Here is a 22,664-nt window from a genome sequence, read left to right as displayed (position 1 = left end):
GGCAAAATTGAGACCTAACATATTATAGAAATTTTCCGTTTTTTTGCAATTGACATTACTGAGTGAATTTATATATATTAGGTCTGTTCATGTAAAACTTGTACAGTAATTTCAATTCTGAGAATTCGCTCTCAAAGAGAAAAAAATATAAAAAAATACATTAACGCAAAATCAGTAACAGTAAATGAAATGCAAAATAACGAGCTTAGCATCACATGGTTTTATTTCGTTGCCACCTGAAGAACAAGCATGAATAATTAGCAGTTGTATTGTTGTGGCGATTGCAGCTTTTTTTCAGTTTTTTTCTGGCTTCCGTTTATGTACGAATGTACACTATACATATAGGTATATAATATGTATTGAAAAATTAGTTATTAACCAAGAAGCACAAGCATGAAATGCAAAAGATACATTCAACGATTTGTATTTCGGCAGCATCGGTGACTAGAGGCTGTGGTTCAGAAGTACATACCCATATATCATTGGCCGATTCCTATTTAATATAATACATACATACATATAGTATATGACTTCAAATAAACTTTATAAATTTCTAATATCTACAACTTTTATTTAAATTTAGAATTTTGATTTAATTCGCAAATTTTAATTTATAAGTATTTTTACTTTGCTATCAGCTGCAAATTCTTACAAGTAAAAATGTATTCAGTAAAAACTTACTTGCCCTCAAAATGCATGTAATTTTACTCTCTCACTTTCCCCTACTTTGCAAGGTTTTTGGATACTTGGAGAGCGAAACTTGATAATTTTTGGCAACTGTTACAAATTATTTGCTTCATGAACAGACCTTTAAATTATATTAAGTTACGTTATTGGTTGGATACGGTTATTTTCATTAAGTGTAATTTTGCATGGCCACTAAAATACACACATACGTACCATCTAGCTCTTGTATTTTTATTAAGGGGTTAGGGGTAGTCAGAATTTTCAAAAAATCGATTTTTTTTTGCATTTTCTTAAAGTATAATGTTTTAAAAATATTGTGTAAAAATTTGAAGTGAATCCGACAAATACTTTTCAAGTTATTCAACAATTAACAAAGGGCGCTCGGCCGCTCCGGAGCCGATAGCAAAACTTTAAATGCGTTTTTCTCAAAACTATGTTTTTCAAACTGGTGAACACTGTAACTTAAAAACCGCTACGTAGATTTCAATAAAATTTATACAGCTTTTGAAAAACATAAAAAACTTGTGCCTGATCGAAGGATTTTTTTTTTTGAAAAATTTCGATTTTTTTTTAACAATTAACTGTTGGTTTTTTTTTTTTAAATCTGGAAAAAATTTTCTGAGGCCGCCATTTTGTTCATTTTGAAAAAAAAAAAGTTTCGATCAGGCACAAGATTATCTATTAATAAAACTAATTTTTCTTGTCCGATTGGTTTTAGATGAATCTGCAAGGACTTGTGATGTTCACCGCAAGGGACTTCTGGAGAAACGGGCTTCACACAAACAGCGATAACTTTTGCAATTATTAATTTTTTTTTTGAAATTTTGGTGAAGTCAAGTTAAAACATGATGTTTTTATGCTATGTTTTTATTTTTGTTAAATAAATTAATTAAGTAGCAAAACAAAATTCGTGAAAATCATAATTTTTTCGGGCCTCTGACTAAACTTCACCCCTTAAGTAAGTGAAAAATATTGAATATGCGTAAGTAGCGAATTTGATAGTGCATTTAATAACTAATAACTAATATGAATTTCTTTAATAGATGAGTCGTGCGCAGCATTACACGCTTGAGGAGCGGAGGCTGTTGTCAGTTTCAAATGTCACCTATTTGGTTTTTTACTTCTTAATTTTATGAAAAAAATTGACAAAAAATATTTTATAACTTTGACTTTTGGATTTTTAGACTACCCAATCTTCTCGTTTTTAGTATATGTATATAAGTACATATGCACTATTTGAAAAGCGTAATTTTAGGCATTTTAGCTAAAAAAATGCGTCGTGTTTTCCACAAAATTACACTTCTGCACGGTTCTGTAGGGGTGCCAGGCGCTATAATATGTACTACAATAGTCGGTCCAGCCTTTGTGGTTTCGAAAAAAGTTTACTGCCGCCTTTTCAATTACATACTGTCTGATATTTAATTAAAAATTACATTCAAAGCCCACTTCGCGTTAGTGAAAAATATAAAAAGTTAGTGCACACTTTCATCTCGAGCACTTCTTCAGTGTTGCCCAATACAATTGAACGCCTATGTGTATGTGTGTGTATGTACGCATTTACTATGTATAATTATACATATATATGCAGCTTAATTAAGTATTCACATTAAAGTGTAAGTGGATCAACATTTTACGATTTAGTAAATAATTATATTATGTTTGTTTGTGTACCTTTCACACACTCGAAGGGGATTTACTACGTACGTAAATAATCAAAATTCGAAATATATGTATAAGATTTATGATAATTGCAATTATGTTTATGTTTATGTTTGTATACATACAAATAACTCCCAATTTAGTTTGCCACATTTGCCAGTTGATCATACACATATACTATATATGTATGTATATGTGTCTTAAGCGGACTTGTAGAGAGAAACTCGACCTACCACTCTTCCAGTCATCCAGTCACAGCTATCCATACATAATAATGCGTGTGGAGTCTAATTTTAATTAGTTCCAATACTTTTTCACAAAAACATGCATATGTATGTATGTTTGTTTAGCACTGCATTTCTTTGAAACTTTCAAACTCACTTAAAACATTATTTGATAGGTGCGTTTACGCAATGTATTTTTTACACACAATACAATTTCATGTTTATATCTACATAAATATACATACAATTAATACTTATTTTACGCTTAACATATATTTGTAGGCAAACAAAGAGCTTTGGCAACTCTACATACCAAATTTCATGTTTGTAAGTATCTTTCTTACGCACCTGCTGCTAAATTCTAAATTTCAACATCATTTGCTTGTTGTGCTTTCATTCTCACATATCAATCTATAATATCTTTTCTCTTTTTTGTGTTTTGTTTTTGCTTTATACTCGTATTAACTGTAACGGAGGCACCAATTTTTCCTTCATCCTATCTTACTTCAACTGTACACTTTATGTATATTCACTTTTAAGTCATTAGTATCAGTACCTCTTTAATTTTTCTTCTTCTTATTCTTCTTATTCCTTACTAAAACCTTCCAATACTTATTTATGTAGATAGTTTCATACATACATACATACATCATGGGATAGGGCTACAGTATATTCACCGAAAAATAACATTGTACACCATTCTTACCTCAATATTAAATGTGTATATGCATATATGGGTGTGTGTGTGTGTACTAGTACTATGTATTGTAATTGGATTTAGTTACTCCTCTCGATTTTGAGTCGTTTAACACCTGTAACTGCCGATGCAATTAACTTTGCTGCTGTGGTCCAAATTTGCTGGTGATTTTGTGCGAAACATTCACGATTGCCATTTCATGTTTTGAATCCAAATCACAATCGTACAGGCCACTCAGCGAATCTAAGCTGAGCAATCGTGAACTGGCACGACTCGACACCGATGTATCATCCACATCGGGTGCATTGTAAAGTGAATTGACATCGGATAGAGCACCTTCAGCATCTGTGAGACCGGCTTCGTTTAGTAATGAGATATTTTCCAAACCCGGTTCGTCGGTTATGTAGCCCGTTGATTCGGCGCCACCTGTGTAATTAATAGAGAGTTAAAAATTGTGTAATTTTGAAAAAAAAAAAAATAATAATAACATTAAATATCTAATTATCGAATATTTGGAAGGGGTGCTTCAGTAAAAATGCTCATTTCTAAATTATTGGTGCGCTCGATAGCACAAAAGTTTTTAATAGTTCGTCCCCTTAGTATAACAATAGCCTATGTGCTCATAGGCTATTCTTTTTTTATTGAATTTTTGGATTCTCCATCGTCGATTTTATATGTGGTCAAAATTTTGTCAAATTCTAGTTCCACAAAGTGGGTCAAAACGTCAGTCAAAAAATAATAAATATTTACAGACATAACGGGATTTGAGTGAGAGCTACTTTCGACAAAAAGTTTGAAATTCATTTTCTCAAAATATCAAAAAATTTATAGGCTATTTTAATGCTAAGGGGACGAGTTATTCCCAATTTTTGCAAGTAGACGTTCGTTAACACAAAAAAAAATTATTCATCACAGAGTGCAAAGTGACAGTTCGTTGACGCCCATTTGACGTTCGAGAGACGCTCATTTTGTGTTGGTGAAATTTTAGGTAGCTAAAATTAATAATCACGAAACCACGTGATCTTTAATGATATGATTGGACCAAGGATGATGGAAAACAAGGTTTGGCTACCCGATGCAAAATTTTGAGAGTAACTTTGGCTGTTACGTTACACGTATTCTTACGCTCTTCCAATCAGATGGCGACGAAGTAACATGAGCAGTGGCTGCTTTGATTTTTTCGCTTATCATCAACATAATCTCAGTTTTGCTGACCTCTATCGTAAACAAACTACTGCCATAACCCCTGTTACGCCAGAAAATCTGCTGATTCCTTCAAATTCCCTGAGAGCCGAATAATGGTCTGGTAAAGAGCACACCTCTAAAACTGTTTCCACCATGGTGGAATCTGGTATTTTGTGCACTCTGTGGAGCGCTTCGGAGCACTCCTACTCTAGCGCTTAGCGCAATGCTGCATGTGGTACCCGTGGACATCGCAGACAAAACATGTGCCGCACTGAGTTCAAAGTGTTCGGGCCACAAGCTAGGCTTAAGCTACGGACACTCTAGTATTCTTAGAAACTTTGAGTTTATCTCCATGGTGCTTGATCATTTGATCCCCTCCAGGGAGGAGTGGGCGAGGTGCAGCATTTGGAGACAGGGCATGGATGGTTCAAAGTTGAATGGAAGAGTTGGTGGAGAAGTATTCTGCGAGGACTTCCTCATCAAGCTCGAATTCAGGCTACCAGACTACTGTAGTGGTAGCCGCAATCAAAGAAGCCCTGCTTACTTCTGCAACTACAGTAAGGGAGGTAAACATTTTTTCTGACAGCTAGGCGGTAATTAGAGCCCTGGGCTCGTTGTTGGTGCGTTCGAAATTAGTAGGGCCATGGCTGACTTCTCTCTCGACTACATTTGAATACTTCAATATCAGGCTAATTTTGGTGCCCGGTTACAGTGGCCTAGCCAGAACTGCTGGGCTCATTAGCTAACATAGCAATACAGGGGACCCTCAAGATGGTCTCACTGCGACATGAGAGGATTGGGGTCCCCTTGAGAACCTGTGATCTGCTCCTGGAAATATGGGCTTTGCGTGAACTCACCGTGCGCTCAATTAGTGCGCTATCGCGTAAGTTGCGAAATCCTTCTGGCCACGGGGATATCACGACTGCTCGAGAGAACTTCTAAGGCTAACAAAGCCGCAGCTCTCGCACCTTGGCGGCATCCTCACCGGACATTGTCTGTTAGGTATCCAAACAGTGAGACTTGGAACTGCTTCAAGTCTTTTCTGCAGCAGCTGCCTGGAGAATGACGTGGAATCATCTCCATACTTTCTACTCAGCTGCCCTGCTCTTGCCGGACTAAGATTCAGGCATCTTGGCACACATTTTTTGCTACACCTGCTGTTACAGCAGCATTAGATATCACACTTGATAAATTTCATCAGTAACTAACGCAATTGTAATTAGTCACCGTTTGGTTGTCACCTTCCTCTAATCCAAAACCTCCTCTTTTCTCTCTGTTCTGTTCTTTTCCCGATGCTTTGCTCTACATGGCATCACAAGGGACGCATTTGTTTCTTTGTTTAAGTGGGTAGCCATTTACCTTAACCTAAACAATCGCAAAACTTCAATTATTTTATATCTCTTACCTGTAGCCTCTTCGCGGCAATCATCGTCCGACCATTCTGATTGACTTTCCAAAGGATTCGAGTCCATCGACTGGTGATTGTGATGTCCTGCACCGTATTTAAGTTCATCGTTTATCACATTCATTTCGACATGCCGCTCTTCATCATAGTCATCTTCATAGTCCGCATGATCGTCATGTTTATGGTTATATGCACTGCCTTCGTGTTCGTCTTCATCATCTTCGTAACAATTGACACCAGCGCTCACCTTATTGGCATGCTGTTCCTCCGTCGAAATTGTCACCAAACGTTTTTTTCGCACATCACGTCCCACCTCATCATCTTCGAATTCCTCATCGGCTAAATTATCTTCGGTATCATCACGTTCGGTGTCGTTACTCAACGCTGCTGTATGATTCACACGTGGCCGTTGATGGTGGTGATGATGGTGATGATGATGGTGACGCACATGCCGCTGAGGTTGCTGCTGCTCGCTCCCATCGGCCAGTTGATCAAGACTTTCACGACTTTGGTCGAGCTCTTTGGAACGCGGTCGTTGGCGATGTCGGTAGTTGTGATCCTTTGCTTGCTGCTGCGGTTGATTTGAGTCGCGATAGTTTGTGCCCGTTGATGTGGATGACTGGTTGTTGACTGCGTCTAGTATATTCAAATTTAATTGATTACAGTTCTCGTGTAAAATTTCACAGGATTCTGTATCGGAAGTTTGCCTAAAAAGTAAGGTGGGTATATTGGAATTTTAGTAGATTATTGAAAATTACATTTTATTCAAAACTTACATTTGGCTTGATTCTGATGGATTTTTATTACGCGTTATCTCCTTTATGGCCTCCAAACCAACAGGATGTTTAGCGATCATAAAACTCGTGCTAATTGGTATTTTGGACGGTTGACGGCCCGTTGTCGGCGAAGTCAGCTCATCCAATATTGTTGTGGTCAACGACTTTTGGTTGTTGTTGCCACTCATCGAATTGCTGCCGCTAAGGTTTCCATTGCTACCGCTTCCCCCGGCTGCTAGTCCATTATTTGAGCTTAATTTACTGTTGCTCGCCGAGTAGCTTAATTCAATATTGTTGCGACTGCTGCTGTTGCTTGTCGTGTTGCCTTCGGGATTAGTGTTGGAGTTCGAAGCGGATGTAATGTTGCCGCCGGACGAGGAGGTGGCGGCAAGTGCACGCGCACGTGATGATTCATTCAAAAGTCTTTGCAGTTCCCTCTCGAATGGCGATTTCGCCGAATTGCTGGCGGATGTGGAACCACCGCCATTGCCCCCACCACCATTGGCGCCATTGCTACTACCGCCACCGCCACCGCCACCATTACTGGATTGCTTTTTGTTGGCGGCAAGTAAAACGCGATCTTGATACTCAAAACTATTGCAGGAATCGCCTTTATTGTGTGTGGTATTCGTTTGTTGACCTTGACTCTCGGTTGTCGAGCTCACTTCGAAATCTTTTAGATTTGACATGTCAACCACGGGCGATGTGGGATCCACTTGAATGTCGCATGGATATAGCCACTGTAAAGGATTAGCACCGTTACGCTGATGATGATTATGGTTACCCATTGCTGTAATGCGTGGTGAGTCTTCGTCACCCTCACCCTCGGTAGTCTTCGAGTAACTTTCATCTGAGGAACTCATGGATGGCGAATGTGGACGTGAACTGAGATCATCGGTGGAAGACATCTCACGGTTCTCTTCGATTTCGGTCGGCAATTTCGGCAGAGGCTTCATGTAGGTAGTGCGTAAGAGAGGTGTATTCTGATTCAGTGATGCTGAGGCTGAGGCTGACACTGAGGCTGTGGCTAATGAGGATGCAGTTAGATTTGAGGGTTTGGGTGGTGGAACTGGTAATGGCGGTTGAGGATGTTGGGAGTATAGTGGATATTGTTGATGCAATTGCTGCTGATGATGATGATGATGTTGCAGTTGCAATTGTTGTTGTAAATGTTGCTGCTGTTGCAGCATTATGGTATTGGGACATGTGTATCGTGGAGGTTCATATTTAGGTGGAAATTGTTGCATTGGCAATATCTGTATTTCATATGTTAGTTCACATCGATCAACGCGGAAGCCAATGAACAATGAATACACCAACAATGTAATGGTACCCGTTAACCGTTTTGCATTTGATTGAGATTGTTTTCAGTGTAGGATGTTTGATTTCGGAAGATGAAGATGTGATAGGCGTACATGTAGGCGGTCGGTTGACATAATCATGGCGTTCGATATAGCACAGTGGGTATTGTTTGCGTGTTTGTTTGTTTGTATGAGTGTATAATGTCGATAACGAATACATGCAAAGAGATAACACAATTGAATGGTTCACATTAGATATGAATGAATAGAAAGCTCGCAGGATACATATAAATAGGTATATAAATTGCTAAATACAAATGATTTCATGTTAGTCAGAAGGGTTAGTAAAGTAGGAATATACATAGACCTGGTTAGGAACCATCTACACAGCTTCTTAACATAGCTGACAAAGCAAGGGTGGGGACATTTTGAATTTGAACATTTAGAATTTGCACTATGCCGAAGAAGAATCGAAGACCAATCATAGCGAAACTTTTAAAATAGTTTTATGAAGTTCGGATGAATTTAAGGAGCAGTTTCCAGTGCAAGTTTAACTTTGCTTTAAAGGTTTTATAGCAGTGTTTACAAACAAGTCACCACAGTTCAATTAGTACTGAAAAACTGGTGCTCCAAAGAGGAACAGCGGCCGCAGACGAGTGAGCATGAAATACAGTAGGTTCTGTTTTTATGCGGTAGATACGTTCCGCAAGAAACAGCATAAAAAAAAACAGCATAAAAAAGCTACTAGTTCTATAGTAAAACTATAGATACGTTTCAAAAGTGCTAAAACCGCATAAGTCTGAAATAATGTAATAAAATCGCATAAAAAAGGGCACCAGTCCCATATTATTACTATAGATACGTTCCATAGACCGCATGAATCTGAAATAATTAAATAAAATCGCATAAACAAAATATTGTATTTTTGAAAATTATATCTTTATTTAAGAAACGTCAGAATCGAAAAATAAATTTAAGTCAGAAATAAAATCAGACAATACCCACATGTTGTGCGTTCGTTTAGGATTTGGCGTAAAATCACTTTCGTCACTTGAGGAAATGTACACGTCTGATCTAGATAGTTATGCAGGCGGTTCCATACCTGTAGGGTTAGCATTTCTGATGTTATCAGTGATGAGTTTTTGCTTAGCTGGCTTAGAATCTTGTTTATATGTATAATTCCCGATAGGTCGACATGCATTTTGTAATTTAAAAAAAAAACCGCACTATTTCAAAACCGCATAAAAAAAAGCCGCATAAAAACAGAACCTACTGTACTCAACTAAAACTTAACATTGATTTAAGAAATCCACGTTCGCGTACTATCTTCGATATTTATAGCTTTTTAAACACGAGCTACGCAATCCTACGGAATTTAGCTAGTGATGCTATTCATTCGTAAAATTTTCAAATCGAGCTACAAAATATGGGATAAGAGCGGGGTTACGCCTAAAGGTTGTCAGAAAAGTCTTGCGGTATTTTTATTGAATTTTCAATTGTTCATAAAATTGGTTATAATAATGCGATTTAAGTCAAATATGCGCCGTTTTGTTCGATGACGAGTTCCCAACGGGATGCCAACTTCATAATGCCCCTCTTATAGAAGCTCGCTTCCCTATTGTCAAAAAACTCGGAGAGCCAATTTTCACAGGACTCTCTTGTGGACAACTTCCGACTACCAAGCTCGTTCGCCATGGACAGAAATAGGTGGTAATCACTTGGTGCGAGATCCGGACTATACGGTGGATGCAAAAGAACCTCCCATCCGAGCTCTCGGAGCTTCTGGCGCGTCACCAAAGATGTGTGTGGCCTGGCGTTGTCCTGATGGAAGACAATTCGGCCTCTTTTGATCAAAGATGGCCTCTTCTGCATGAGTGCTGCATTCAAGCGGTCCAGTTGTTGGCAGTACAGGTCCGAATTGAGCATTTGGCCATAGGGGAGCGGCTCATAGTGGATGATTCGCTGCCAATCCCACCAAACACACAGAAGAACCTTCCTGGCCGTCAATCCAGGCTTGGCCACCGTCTGGGCAGCTTCACCGCTTTTCGAACACGACCGTTTGCGCTTCACGTTGTCGTAAGTGACCCACTTTTCATCGCCAGTCACCATCCGCGCTTCAAAAACGGGTCGATTTTGTTGCGATTCAGAAGCGACTCGCATGCATCCATACGGGCAAAAATGTTTTTTTGCGTCAAGTCGTGTGGCACCGAGCATACTTCGAGCTTCTTTTTGAATCCAAGCTTCTTCAAATGGTTTATAACGGTTTGATGACTCATGCCCAGCTCTTGGCCGATGCTACGGCTGCTACTATGCCGGTCTCTTTCGATCAATTCAGCGATTTTATCGCAATTTTCGACGACAGGCCTTCCGGACCGTGGCACATCTTCGATCACCTTTGCACCAGAACGAAAACGTTGAAACCATCGTTGTGCGGTGGAAATGGAAACTGTATCGGGTCCATAAACAGCACAAATTTTATTGGCAGCATGAGATGCATTTTTGCCTTTATCGTAGTAGTACTGTAAAATATGCCGTATTTTCTCTTTATTTTGCTCCATGTTTGCGACGCTCTAACTCACGAACGACTAAAAGCAAACAACAATTAATCAAACACGTGTTAGCACGTGAAAAGAGCTTTCTGAGCTTTTCTGACAACCTTTATTATACGTTTCAATCAAAGACAAACCCAGGGTTTGCGTGCTTTCGTTTGAGAGAATTGCCACTGTATCCACTTGTGGTTCATAAGCGGCTACACCCGTGGTGAAAAGATTTTGACAGGTGTGGTCAATATCAGACCGTTAACCGGCTCTCAGCGAATTTGACAGAATCAGCTGATGGACTGACGTAGCAGAAGCTATGAATTGGTTTGTTTACTAACTGAGGTGAAACGAGGGGGTAGAATTCGGCTGCCGAGTAATACCATGGTGAAAAGATTTTTAGAGGTGTACTACCTAGCAGACCGTTATTCGGCTTTGAGCGAATTTGACAGATATGCCGACGTCATTCGTTTTGTGTTTCACTATGCTGAAGCTAAATTTTGTGAAAGACAAAACGAATGACGTAGAATCCAAAGTTTCTCTCAAAAATTTTTTTTCACCATACCTATCATCCTCGGGCTACGCCAAATGTCGATGGAAAAAAAATCTTTAAAACGTTTTTCATTCTTTTGTCGGTATATTTAAATTTTAGACTCCGCTAGTCAATTAAATTGTTTCGATATTGATAAACTGCAAAACATTGTTGCCATATTTCGATAGGAATGCAACAACAAAAGAAAAAAGTCACGTAATTTAACATCATTGCCAACATTTAATATTTAAAATTGCTTTCGATTTCAGAGATGCTTTCGAACTGAGTTTGGGTTATGATACAGGGTGGGCCATATAGCGTTTGCTTTTTGAACCACCTATTTTTTTGCGAATGGTAACACAAATGCCATGTCAAATGTGTTCATAATTTACTTAAAGGTTTGAAATTTACGAAATGGGACGCTATACGCTTGAACAAAATTGGAAAATATTGAAAACCTATTTCCAAAGTGGTGAGTCTTCTTCTTCTTTTCTGATGAAGCTCATTTTGACATCGGCGCCTACGTCAATAAGCAAAATTGTCGGATTTGGGGCTCAGAAAATCCACACGTTACTGTAGAGAAGCAAATGCATCCACAACGAGTCACTGTTTGCGAACTATCCAGAGACGATTGATGCTTTAAAACACGAAATCGAAGTTGCCATTCATTAAATTGGAGCCCAAACAATCGAAAATGTGCTTAAAAATTGGGTTGATCGAATGGCCAATTGTAAAGTCAGTCGTGGCAGTCATTTGAACGATATTATTTTTCATTCATAAATGACAATGTTCAACCTTCAAAATAAAAAAAAAAGTTTGAAAAAATATTGATTAGTTTTTTTTATAGCCGATTCAAAAAGCAAATTTTACATGGCCCACCCTATATTTGTGTGCGGGTGGACAAGTATTATATTTTGGCTGGTGTTCGCGCTTAAACGCGCTAGCGGGAAACCCCAAAGTAAGCTGCGGTGCAAACGTTACATTAAACAGTTACAAAATACGGTGGTCTAATAACAATTCCAAAGTAAATAAAATAAAAGACTGTTTTGAAAAACATTACAAGTGGGCTTTCGTTATGGGATCAACATACATGCACGGATCATAAAGCAAATCCCACTGGCCAATAATTGCATTGAGGGGGCTCAAACATCGGTGGATGAGAGGGATTGCAGTGATGATCATAAGAGTATCTCCTCATTCCATGTATACTCATATTCACTCACCTTGGCAATTGGTGCGGCATGCAACAATGGTTCACTTTCACGGCAATTATTATAATTCATACAGTTACTATTCGTGCTGTACGACGACGAATGCTGTTGATTGTGATGCAAATGGTGGTAATTGCGTGCGGCATGCGGTTCACGCCTACCACCAGCGCTTACACCACCACCACCACCATTACCATTACCAAATAAATTGTTATAGCTCTCCACCTGTGCGTAGGGGTCATGATTAATGTACTCAAGCCGATTACCACCGGGATTTTCAATTATATTAAATTGTTCGCGCAACATTACCATGGAGGGGGTGGCTTGTGCTGAAACTGGTTGAACTTGTTGTTGTGTGGGTAGGGCTGGGGAAGATGACGCTGCCATTGTGATCACACCCATAACGCCAATGCTACCGCCACCCATCGAACTGGAGGAATGTGATCGTTGATGATGTGCATAGTTATTGTTGTACTGCTGCTGCTGTTGTTGCTGCTGTGCTTGTTGTGCTAGTTGTGGCGCCGGATGGTAGCCATTGTAGGCATAACCACCAACGCCATTGCTGCCGCCATTACTGCCATTGTGTTCGCCGTTATGACAATTTTCGCGTATATTCGGCAAACCACCGTTGGCGATGAAATTCGGTTGCTTTTGCAATTTACTATTCAAGCGCTGTTGTTGTTGTTGCGCTAAATGATGTTGATATGGTTGTTGCGGCGTCTGTTGCTGATGCATTAGCAATTGTTGTTGCTCCTCATGCAGTGCATTGGGTGAGGTTTTCAGCAAAATTTGGTTTGTGTCTATGTTGTTGTAGCCGTAATTATCCTTTTTGATGTTGTACGTCTCACTGTTCATGTTCAACTGGTAACTGTTATCCTGGAACTGTGATTGCTTTTGATAGTATTCTGCTGGATGTGCATGCATGGCTGATGGCAAACCATTTGGTTGAGTCTGCTGTTGTTGCTGTTGCTGTTGTGTTGCAAAACCATTGCCATTCTGTGTGATAGCGCGATTGGCAATCATAGCATTGCGCACCTCACCATTAAGCCCATTGCTCGAGGAGTCGCACAGGAAGTATGTGACCATATCACCTTTACCTTTGACCTTGATAGTGCCACGACAGCTGTTAGGAGGAAGTGTGGATGTTAAACAAAAATTTATAACGAAAAATGCAAATTATTTGCTGTACCGAAATTCGAAATGTGAACCCTGCAAGCTGTCTACAACTTCCTGCGTCACTTGTGTGTAGCCTGGTATGCCGGTGGAGTCCATGCGACTCGCTACATTTACGGTATTACCCCAAATGTCGTATTGTGGTTTGCGCGCGCCAATCACACCAGCCACCACAGGTCCAATATTGACGCCTACAGTAGCGCAAACAGAAAATTAGTGTACATTATAAATAGTTTGAGAAAATTTAGCCAATTTCTTCACTCACCAACACGTAACATAAAATTGTTATACGAGTGACTGTTGATTTCTTGCAGCGATAGACGCATTGCTTTCACATACTCAACTAGAGCAGTCATGTGGCGACGCACCGAATTTGGATCATTGGCATTGATGCGATATTCTAGAGTTCAAATTTAAATATGAAATATAATTATTACTCTTTATTCTTCTTGTTATGCTTTCTTTTATTCTTCTAACCGGGTATAAGGCCCACAACAGCCATGTAAGTGCTGCCGACAGTTTTGATTTTATCAATGCCATGGAAACGATCCTCTTTCAGAAGCTAAAAGAAAATACGAAATAAATTAAAACCACAATTAAATTTTTAGAATCTTTGTAGTAAACCAAACCATGCATTGTAAGGATGATGATACCTATTAATGAATAGTGACTGTGGGCGTCTTACTTCTAGTAGAAGTAAAGACAAATAGCAAGAGAAAGATAGAAAGTTATGATTTCGAGGTTGTTAGAGACTTCGTTTAAGGGGGGAAGCTGGTCTAGAGCGCAAAAAATGGGCATATTTTATGAATTTATTTTGACTCAACAAAGGAATCAATCGAAAATCTGTGAAATAGGTTTAATAATATAGCTTTCATGGTACAAATACAAAATTTTTCGTCTGAATTAATTTCAAAATGGCCGCTGTCCAGCAGTTCTCCTAAGGCGCCTTTTTTTCTAGTGGGTCCATTGCCGAAGACGTAAACTCCTTAATTTTTGTCCTGGATCAAAAAATAAAATTTTTTTAGTTTCTATATAACAACAGAAAGAGACGTACGTAGGATTTTTTCGATATTTTGTTTTTTCGCGAAATGGTGCACGTTTGAACAAAAAGTTACAATTTTCACTATAAAGAACGACATAAAATTGTTGATTAAAAAAAAAACTATGTAATATAAATAAAAAATCCAACGTACGTCTCCGGAGAAAGGTATTTCGAATGTATTGTCAAAATTTCGTAAGAATCGGTAAAGATTTGTTCGAGTTATGTCTTCGGCCAGTTTAAAAAAAGTGATTTCGAGAAAAACGCGTTTAAAGTTGTAAGTATTGTAAAATCATACCTGCGAGGCACTGCCGCCGAATGAAAAATTTGGGAATTTAGACATTTTTGCTGGCATCCCTCATTTGGTATATTATTTCTAAGACCCTAAAGCACCTTTTAAGACAAAAAAAAATTTTTCGATTTTTTCAAAATTCTAGACCAGCTTCCCCCCTTAACTAGAAATCAGCATCAACACCGATAAAAATGACAGGCATGAAATCCAACGCAGAGTCTCTTTAGCCAAAAAGTGCTATTTTGGACTGATTAGGCAATTGAGTAGTAAAGTCCTCTCTTGACGATCAAAACTAACACTTTATAAGGTTCTCATCATGCCCGTCCTATCGTAGAAGTTTGGAAGATGACAACATCCGATGAGATGCCCCTTGGAGTGTTTGAGAGAATGATTCTGCGGAGATTTTCGGACCTTTGCACATTGGTGACGACGAGTATCGTAGGCGATAGAACAATGAGCTGTATGAGCCTTACGACGACATAGACATAGCGCAGGGAATAAGATTCAGCGGCTACGCTGACTCGGCCATGTCGGCCGACTCTGAAAGTATTCGATGCGGTACCAGCTGGTGGGTGCAGTGGAAGAGGAAGACCTTCTTTGCGTTGAAAAGATTTGGTGGAGCAGGACTTGGCTTCACTTGGTGTGTCCAACTGGCGTCGGTTAGCATGAGAAAGAAACGACTGGCGTGTTTTATTGAACTCGGCCAAAATCGCGTAAGCGGTTATCGCACCAATTTAGAATAAGAATAAGTATAAATATAATGAATACAGATGCGCCTGGTTTAGTGGGAAGTTCTTCGGCAGGGCTATGAAGTATGTAGAACTCGTCCCTTATTGTCGTTTTGCACTTGAAATTGAAATTTGAAAAGTTCGAGGAGATTTGGTGGCTCCTAAAACACTCAGGCTAAAAAGTCCGTTGAATTTAAAGCTCTGGAAAGAGGGTAGATAGTCAAGGAGGGAAGGAGAAAAGTATCAGCGAAAGAGATAGGGAAGAATAGAGACAGAGATAAAGATAGTTCGTCCTGTGAGAATATTCCAGATTCTTTGGCAAATTTGTAAATATCCTCTAGTTTTAGAGAACGAATATTACACATTCTCACGACATCAGAACCCAAAACTCGTAGCCGTGCTCTAGCAAAGGCAGAACACTCACAGAGAAAGTGCTCAGTGCTATCCGCCTCCTCCAAGCACGACAGGCACATTGGGTCCTCATCGATTCCAATGGTGGTCATATGCTGACTCCATGGATTGTGTCCGGTAATGATACCGACCATCAACCGAACGTCTTTCCTTCCAAGTTTTAGTAGAAAGTTTGACAATTTTCTACTCGGACTTATCACAAAAACCTTTGCAGTTCTGCAGCGTTCTAGACCGGACTATCGCTCTTTATGTAAATTGCATACATAATCGCTGATCCAATTTCCGATTCCTGCGGAACTGATTCCGACTGTGGGGGCACCGCTGATCCGCGATTGGCCAATTCATCGGCAATTTCGTGTCCTTGAACCCCTGAGTGTGCTGGAACCCATATAGAATTCAGCTTCTTTTTACATTCTTGAACAGTTTTGCACTTTCAGTTATTTTCATCGGTGTTCAAAGTGCAATCAGGTTAAAGGAGGTTGGCCGCTGGAGGCAATCTCTCAAGAGTCATGCTAGTATTTTTAGGCAGTTACCACCGCATTTCTCAGAACTTCGTTCAGATTTCTCTCTCCTCAGACTAGCGGATCGGCATACACGCAAAAAAGCTCGGCTTACCATTTAAACCCTTTAAAACCCACTTTTTCTGTAAATGTCCGGGCTTGGCAGCCAGACGATTAGGGTCACTGGGTGCTCATTTCTTCGACAGCGTGCGGCAGTGCGTCAACCTAAATCCCATCAATCTTCTCCATTACATCAACAGCTTTGGCTGGCTATAGATATCTGCTTATTGGAGGTCTCACAATGGTATTAAAACGGCCCTTTAGTGCTAGTCGGGGAGTGCCAGAGTAGTATTTCCACCATTTCACCTACCTATCTACCATAATGGAAATGTAGTACAACCGCCTACAAAAACCATATAAATCGAAGTTTCAGACTTTGCGCAAATGAAAATAAAATGTTCGCAAAATTTGATAAATACATATTTCACACTTTTGACGTGATAACGTCTTATAATTCGATTTAGCCGGCTGCACGCACGAAAAAATGTGTCGTTACCTTGCTCATTAGTGTTACCTTGCTCATTTGTCGTTACCTTGCTCATTGCCGTTACCTTGAATGAACTGCAAGCGAGAGCGCGGAACGAACGACAAAGAGCACAATCGGCCCCCGCGTTCGGCAACGTTCGACATCTTGCTCTCTCCTACTTAAGTGAGCGTATATATGTATGTATATGCGCATTTGTATATAAATTCACATACTTGTATTTGCATATGCCTTCTTCCTGTGTGCATGGTAATGAACCATTTCTCTGTTGAGAATAGGACGATGATAGAAAAAGTAGGAAATGAAAGGGAGTGTTTCGAGTGTAAAGTGTATTGAAAAAGGCAAATCGATGATGGTGCCTCTTAGTGTTGTTGACTTATTAACGTCTGATGCATAATCGAAATTGAAGATATCTTTCATGAATTTGATAAATGTTTCGTCATTTTTCACGTTTGTGTAAATGTAACTTGACCTATTCCATTGCAATTCCATTTACCTCCTCGTCTATATCCATACAAAATATCTATCAAACAAATAAAATTAAAATTTTGTTTTGAAAATTGCAACCATTTCATCAATATTTTCTTATGACGTTGTCACGTTAAAGTATCGTCAGTAAACCGACTTTACAGACAACCTCTTTTTAATCAGAATTTTTAGAAAAATATTGAGTGCGCAGTTTTATAGTGTTTTTTATTGGTGTCATAAAGTAAAAATGAAGTCGCTCAAAAACCACTTTCATTTTTGATATTTTTTTGGAGAGTTCTTGGACTCTTTCTCCACAATGCGCACATTTTTTTTATTTGGAAGACACCCCCCAAACCGCAAAACAAAGTAACGCGATTTTCGGGTCCTTTCAAACTTACATCAAAGTTCAATAGGCTTTATAATTGGATACTAAATTTTTTTTTGTAATTATAATATGATTAAAAATATATAAATTTTGATGAAAAATTGTAGATTTTTTTTTTTAATTTGCACCAAGTTTGAAAATTGGACTTATATGATTTCTATAGGAGAATGTACTATATCTTCATTATAAAATTATTAAAATTAAATGAGCAACAAATAAATTTCTAAAATTTGTAATAAGTCACTATGTTAAGTTTAACACTGTGTACGAGTATAATGCAATGTTTAGCCAGTTGATCGGCGCTATAGCAATTAATCATCATCATCATAATGACCCCATTTACATACAGAGACATCTGGAAGGGAGACACTGGAAATTCTCTTTTAGTGTTAAATTCGCGTTGACTTCTTTCAGTTTGACAATACGACTAAGAAGCACAAAACGTGTCGCCAGTACGGGAAACAAAAGCGCCTCTCTCTTCGCCGACCGTCCTTCTCCAACGAAAAAAATGTTTTCCTTCTAAATTTTTCCCTGTGTAATTTGGGACAATGCAATTTTAGCAACGATTCGCAAATATTCCCGCCAGCTTTCAAATGCAGTAAAATAATTTCGAATTTTCGCTACTAAATTAATTTTAAGAACTTTAGGTATCTAAATCGTTTTTCATCCGTCAAAAAATTTTCCCTCAGAGCGACTTTTTGATTGGTCTTAAAGTCTTTTTTTTTTTGGAGGACAACTAGCAAGTGCAGCACTCAGACACAACTCAGTCCCTTTTAAGTTTCTTCAAATCTACCCGATCTCCGAAGAAATCTGAATAGATTTTGTGGTGCCAAGGAGCCAAGGGGCAGACGCACAGGAAGTGGTCCGCCGTCTCATCCTCCTCTTTACAAGCTGGGCAGAGTACACTGTCTGAGATGCCTACCTTTTCCATGTACTTCGCCCACAGAAAGTAGACAGTCATCAGACCAACCAGCTGTCTGCAGTCTCTTCTGCTAAATGACAGGAGGACTTGCGGCAGTCGATCGGACATGACAGGTAACATCAGTTCAGTCCATTTGCTGCCTCTCTCAGCCTGCCAAACTCGCTTGTGGGTTAGAGTAACCCATTTGCTAACCGTGGCTTTGATGGCTGCAGAAGGGAGTGGCAGAGCGGGTTCCGGGCTAAAGAAGTTGGGCTCAGAGCCCATTCTAGCTAAGGAGTCAGAGGTCTCGTTACCTACGATAACCACGTGTCCCGGGATCCGGTCCGTGCTCGGTCCTGGAACCATCCGTGAAAATGCGAAAACAGTGTTTTCCGGGCATATTTTCAGAGTTTGACCACAACTGAGCCTCTGGCAGCACCACACTGTATCTCTTTTGAAGTACGACCCTTGATGGCATGGAGTCAAGGGGCATGGAGAGAATCGTTGGATCGAAGTCCATGCCTTCTTTGTTTTTTAATCCCGGACAAGGGCCGTACCAGTTCCTATTGTATTTCAGCTTGCAGATGGCCTTCAGGGCCTCTCCCTGGATGAAAGCATCAAGTGGTGGTAGACCAATGAGTGAATCCAATGTCGGGTCCAAAAGTCAGTTGTTTACTTGTTGGATGCAAATTACAATATTATTCAGCCACGTTGTGCAGAATACAGAGGTGTTGCCAACAGACCGTCAACCGGCCCTCAGCGATTTAAAAGGAGTCAGCTGATTTTGTGACGCAACCGGGATTACGATAGCGATTTGTTTACGAAAAAACTGAGTTAGAGTTGGTGATAAACGAAAAAATCAGCGCAGTCCCGTCTGAACAATGACTGATAGAATGACACAAAATGAACGGCCAGAATTCTGGTGCCGAGTTCCCGCTGACATGGCAGCTGTATTTATTCTCACAATTTTGCTGCAGATGGCAAGACTTTGTAATTTATCATATTTGTTATTTAGCTAAGATAGGACAAGATTCTGATTCAAGATTCTCTTTGTAACTATAGCCATCGCACTTACTCCAAAAATTAAAAAATATTCAAAACGAATTTTTCTCAACGATTTACGATAAGTTTATTAGTGGCCCGAAAAGATCCAGCAATGTAAAACAAGAGTTCTGATGAGGCTGAATGATGTTTATTGTAGGAAGGTTGATTAGGTTAGGTTGACCTGGCTGGCTGAAAGCCATCACATAGACCTATTGGTCCTTAGTGGTACTAGATGCAGCTTGACCCTTACGTTTCCTTGTAATAGGCTTCTTGTAATATAGTAAACCTGCGTCTTTTGCGAATCTAAGTAAGCTCTGAAGCTCTAACCCCGAGAGAGTTCATACAGGAATATTTTACAATGTGATCAGTCAATATCCTCTTAGTGAAAAGTTGTTACATTTATAGAAATGATTTTATGTTAAATTGCTACTGTGTTTAAAAAAGCTTATAAATTTTTCTCACTCACCTCATCGAAATCGGCAATTATCTCGTTCAGCAACCGCAAGCACTCCAATCCCTGATCCGACCCATCCATTTCTGTGTAGAACTCATGGAAGTTCGGCACCGATGCGAATATGACACCAACTTTGGCATAGCTTTGATGATAGAGTTCCTGTGAGGGATTGACCTATATTGTTTAGCAACAAAAGAAACCAACAACAACCGCCAAGAAAATGATTGATTAAAAGTTTCAGGGGATAAGAGAGTTGGCAACACACTAAGTTTTGACACCCATTGTCGCATCACTGACGACAACCGGGCAGAACGACACGACACAACACAAATTTCCAAAAATCGTTGAAATATTTGGTAACAAAAAAAAAAAAATACAAATACAACGATGTGTGTTTTGTAGCACATAAAAGCATTGCAAGAAGTGCAAAATGCTGCCAAACGCGTGTGAAAAACTGGGCGAGTCGTTGCAGCAAAAAAGGTAGTAAAATATGTATAGATATACAAAATATGTATGTAGGAGTATGTTTCGAACCAACAGAAACTGATTCGAGTGCAGTTGTGAAATATTGATTTGTGTAAATTTAAGAAAATCAATAAATTAGATCGGTGAAAAATCACGTCTGAAGTAGCGATCTTCGTGAGTAGGCCTTTGAAGCGTGGTCCTATTTCGCCTTGCTAGGTGAGTTTCGAAAATAAATATGTATGCATACATATGTATGTATGTATGTATGTAGTTAAAGTGTCAGCTTGGCTGAAGTGTCTGCATGTGTGTGTGCTTGTGTCTGTGTGTAATGTTGCCCCTTGCTCCCGGCGTGCTAATCGCTTAGATGTGTTTATGCTCTTTGAAAATCGGGAACTGGAAAAGATAATTGCTGGGTTTCTTCAAATAACAAAAAGAGCAACGAATCTCAGGCATGCATTTGTATACTCACATAAATAAACGTACAAGATAACGGGGATTTTCTTTTAAAGCAACAATCAATAAATTATTTACCATATTACTACGAAATTGATTATCGAGAAAATGTGCAGCCACATGAGCTGGCAGCAAATTATGTAAAATCCGCTTATTTGATTCCTGCAAAACATCCATTTCCTTCTTCTCCTGTGAGGCTTGCAACTGCCAAAGGAAATCCAGGCGTGCTGTCCACTCAACCAAACGTCCATGCACCAATATTGCAATCATAAAAATTATTATACGTGCCAATGAGATCAAATGGAGCGGAATGGATGAGCTGTGGAGGTGAGAAAAATATGAATTTGATTAAGTTGAAGGGCAAATAGGTACGTACTAGGTTGTGCAATAAGTTTTGCGGTTCGATAAGGAAAACACAATTTTGGTTGGTATGAAATACACCTTATTTTGCAGAATAGGCCCCCTGCAGTATAGGTGGCCGCCGTAGACGAATGGATTTGTGCGTGACTACCATTCGTAATTTAGAGAGAAAGTAGGTTCGAATCTCGGCGAAACCCCAAAAGGAAGAAAAACATTTTTCTAATAGCGGTTGTCCCTCGGCAGGCAATGGCAAAACTCCGTGTGTAATTTCTGCCACGAAAAAGCTCCTCATAAAAAATATCTGCCGTTCGGAGTCAACAAATAGGAGGAGGAAGGGTGTAGGCGCCAATAATATGTATATATATATATAGTCTCCCTGAACGTCAATACACTTTTTCCAAGGAAATTTTATTTTATGAATTCTAGCTCTGATGTAAGAATCTGAAAGGGCTGCAAAATACGCTTTCACAACGGTTATGACCTCATCATTTGATGAGAAACGCTTTCCACGCATGAATCTTTTTTAGATCTGGAAACATATGGAAGTTGCTAGGGGCCTAATCTGGTGAATACGATGGGTGATCAAAAATTTCGAGCTTTAATTCGTATATTTAGTCATTGCCAAACTGCTCTTGTGACTCGGTGCATTGTTTTGATGAAAAAGAATCTTTTTCTTTTGCAAATTTGGACTTTTTCCCACGAATCTTTTCCTTAAGCTGGTCTACACGGTTAAAAAATAATATTCAAAATTTATTGTTTTACTAGTTTGCAAGTAGTTCCCAAACAAAATATCTTTTGCATCCCAAAAAACTGTTGCTAACAACCTCTTGGCCGATTTCTGGACACAAACTCGTGTCGGAACCGAAGAACCCGGTTCACGCCACTCTTCAGTCTCTTCTTTTGATTTAGAATCATGGTAATAGACCTACATAAGTCTCATCCATAGTGCTCAATCGATGCACAAAATCCACGTTATCCTTTCGAAAACGCTCTGCATGTTGCTAAGAAATTCGCATTCGAATGCGTTTTTGTTCAATTTTTAGCAAATGCGGCCCCGATTGTGCACACAGCTTTCTGAAACCCAATACTTCAGTCATAGTAATGCTTATACTGCCCAATGAGATGTCTAGGGCTGTTTGTCTATTAAATCTCTTTCAGCCACCCGACGATTTTGCAATACGATACCCTGTATTATTTCTACGATTTCTGGTGTTGTTGCTGTTTTTTGACGTC

At 39.3% G+C, this 22,664-nt stretch overlaps 1 protein-coding gene across 5 annotated transcripts in view; it reads right to left on the bottom strand.

Moving 5' to 3' along the window:
- Positions 1–2,735: 2,735 nt before the first annotated feature.
- LOC129236831 (Ca(2+)/calmodulin-responsive adenylate cyclase) overlaps positions 2,736–22,664 on the bottom strand; it is a 56,455-nt gene continuing 36,526 nt past the window's right edge. For 2 of the 5 annotated variants that reach the window (XM_054871079.1, XM_054871081.1), the window contains 9 exons: positions 21,150–21,390; positions 20,166–20,312; positions 13,865–13,949; positions 13,653–13,787; positions 13,404–13,578; positions 12,227–13,337; positions 6,634–7,889; positions 5,858–6,564; positions 2,736–3,693 (listed from right to left, as the gene is read on the bottom strand). In XM_054871079.1, the coding sequence (XP_054727054.1) occupies positions 3,401–3,693; positions 5,858–6,564; positions 6,634–7,889; positions 12,227–13,337; positions 13,404–13,578; positions 13,653–13,787; positions 13,865–13,949; positions 20,166–20,312; positions 21,150–21,390 (4,150 nt within the window). In that variant the 3' untranslated portion in view covers positions 2,736–3,400. Of the gene's footprint in view, positions 3,694–5,857; positions 6,565–6,633; positions 7,890–12,226; positions 13,338–13,403; positions 13,579–13,652; positions 13,788–13,864; positions 13,950–20,165; positions 20,313–21,149; positions 21,391–22,664 lie in introns of those variants that run through there. The other 3 variants (XM_054871080.1, XM_054871082.1, XM_054871083.1) reach the window with 3 other exon arrangements.

Source organism: Anastrepha obliqua, chromosome 2 (genome assembly GCF_027943255.1).
Source record: "Anastrepha obliqua isolate idAnaObli1 chromosome 2, idAnaObli1_1.0, whole genome shotgun sequence".
Classification (NCBI taxonomy): domain Eukaryota; kingdom Metazoa; phylum Arthropoda; class Insecta; order Diptera; family Tephritidae; genus Anastrepha; species Anastrepha obliqua.
The sequence above is the reverse complement of the archived record's forward strand: the minus strand, read 5'-3'. Positions and strand labels throughout refer to the sequence as shown.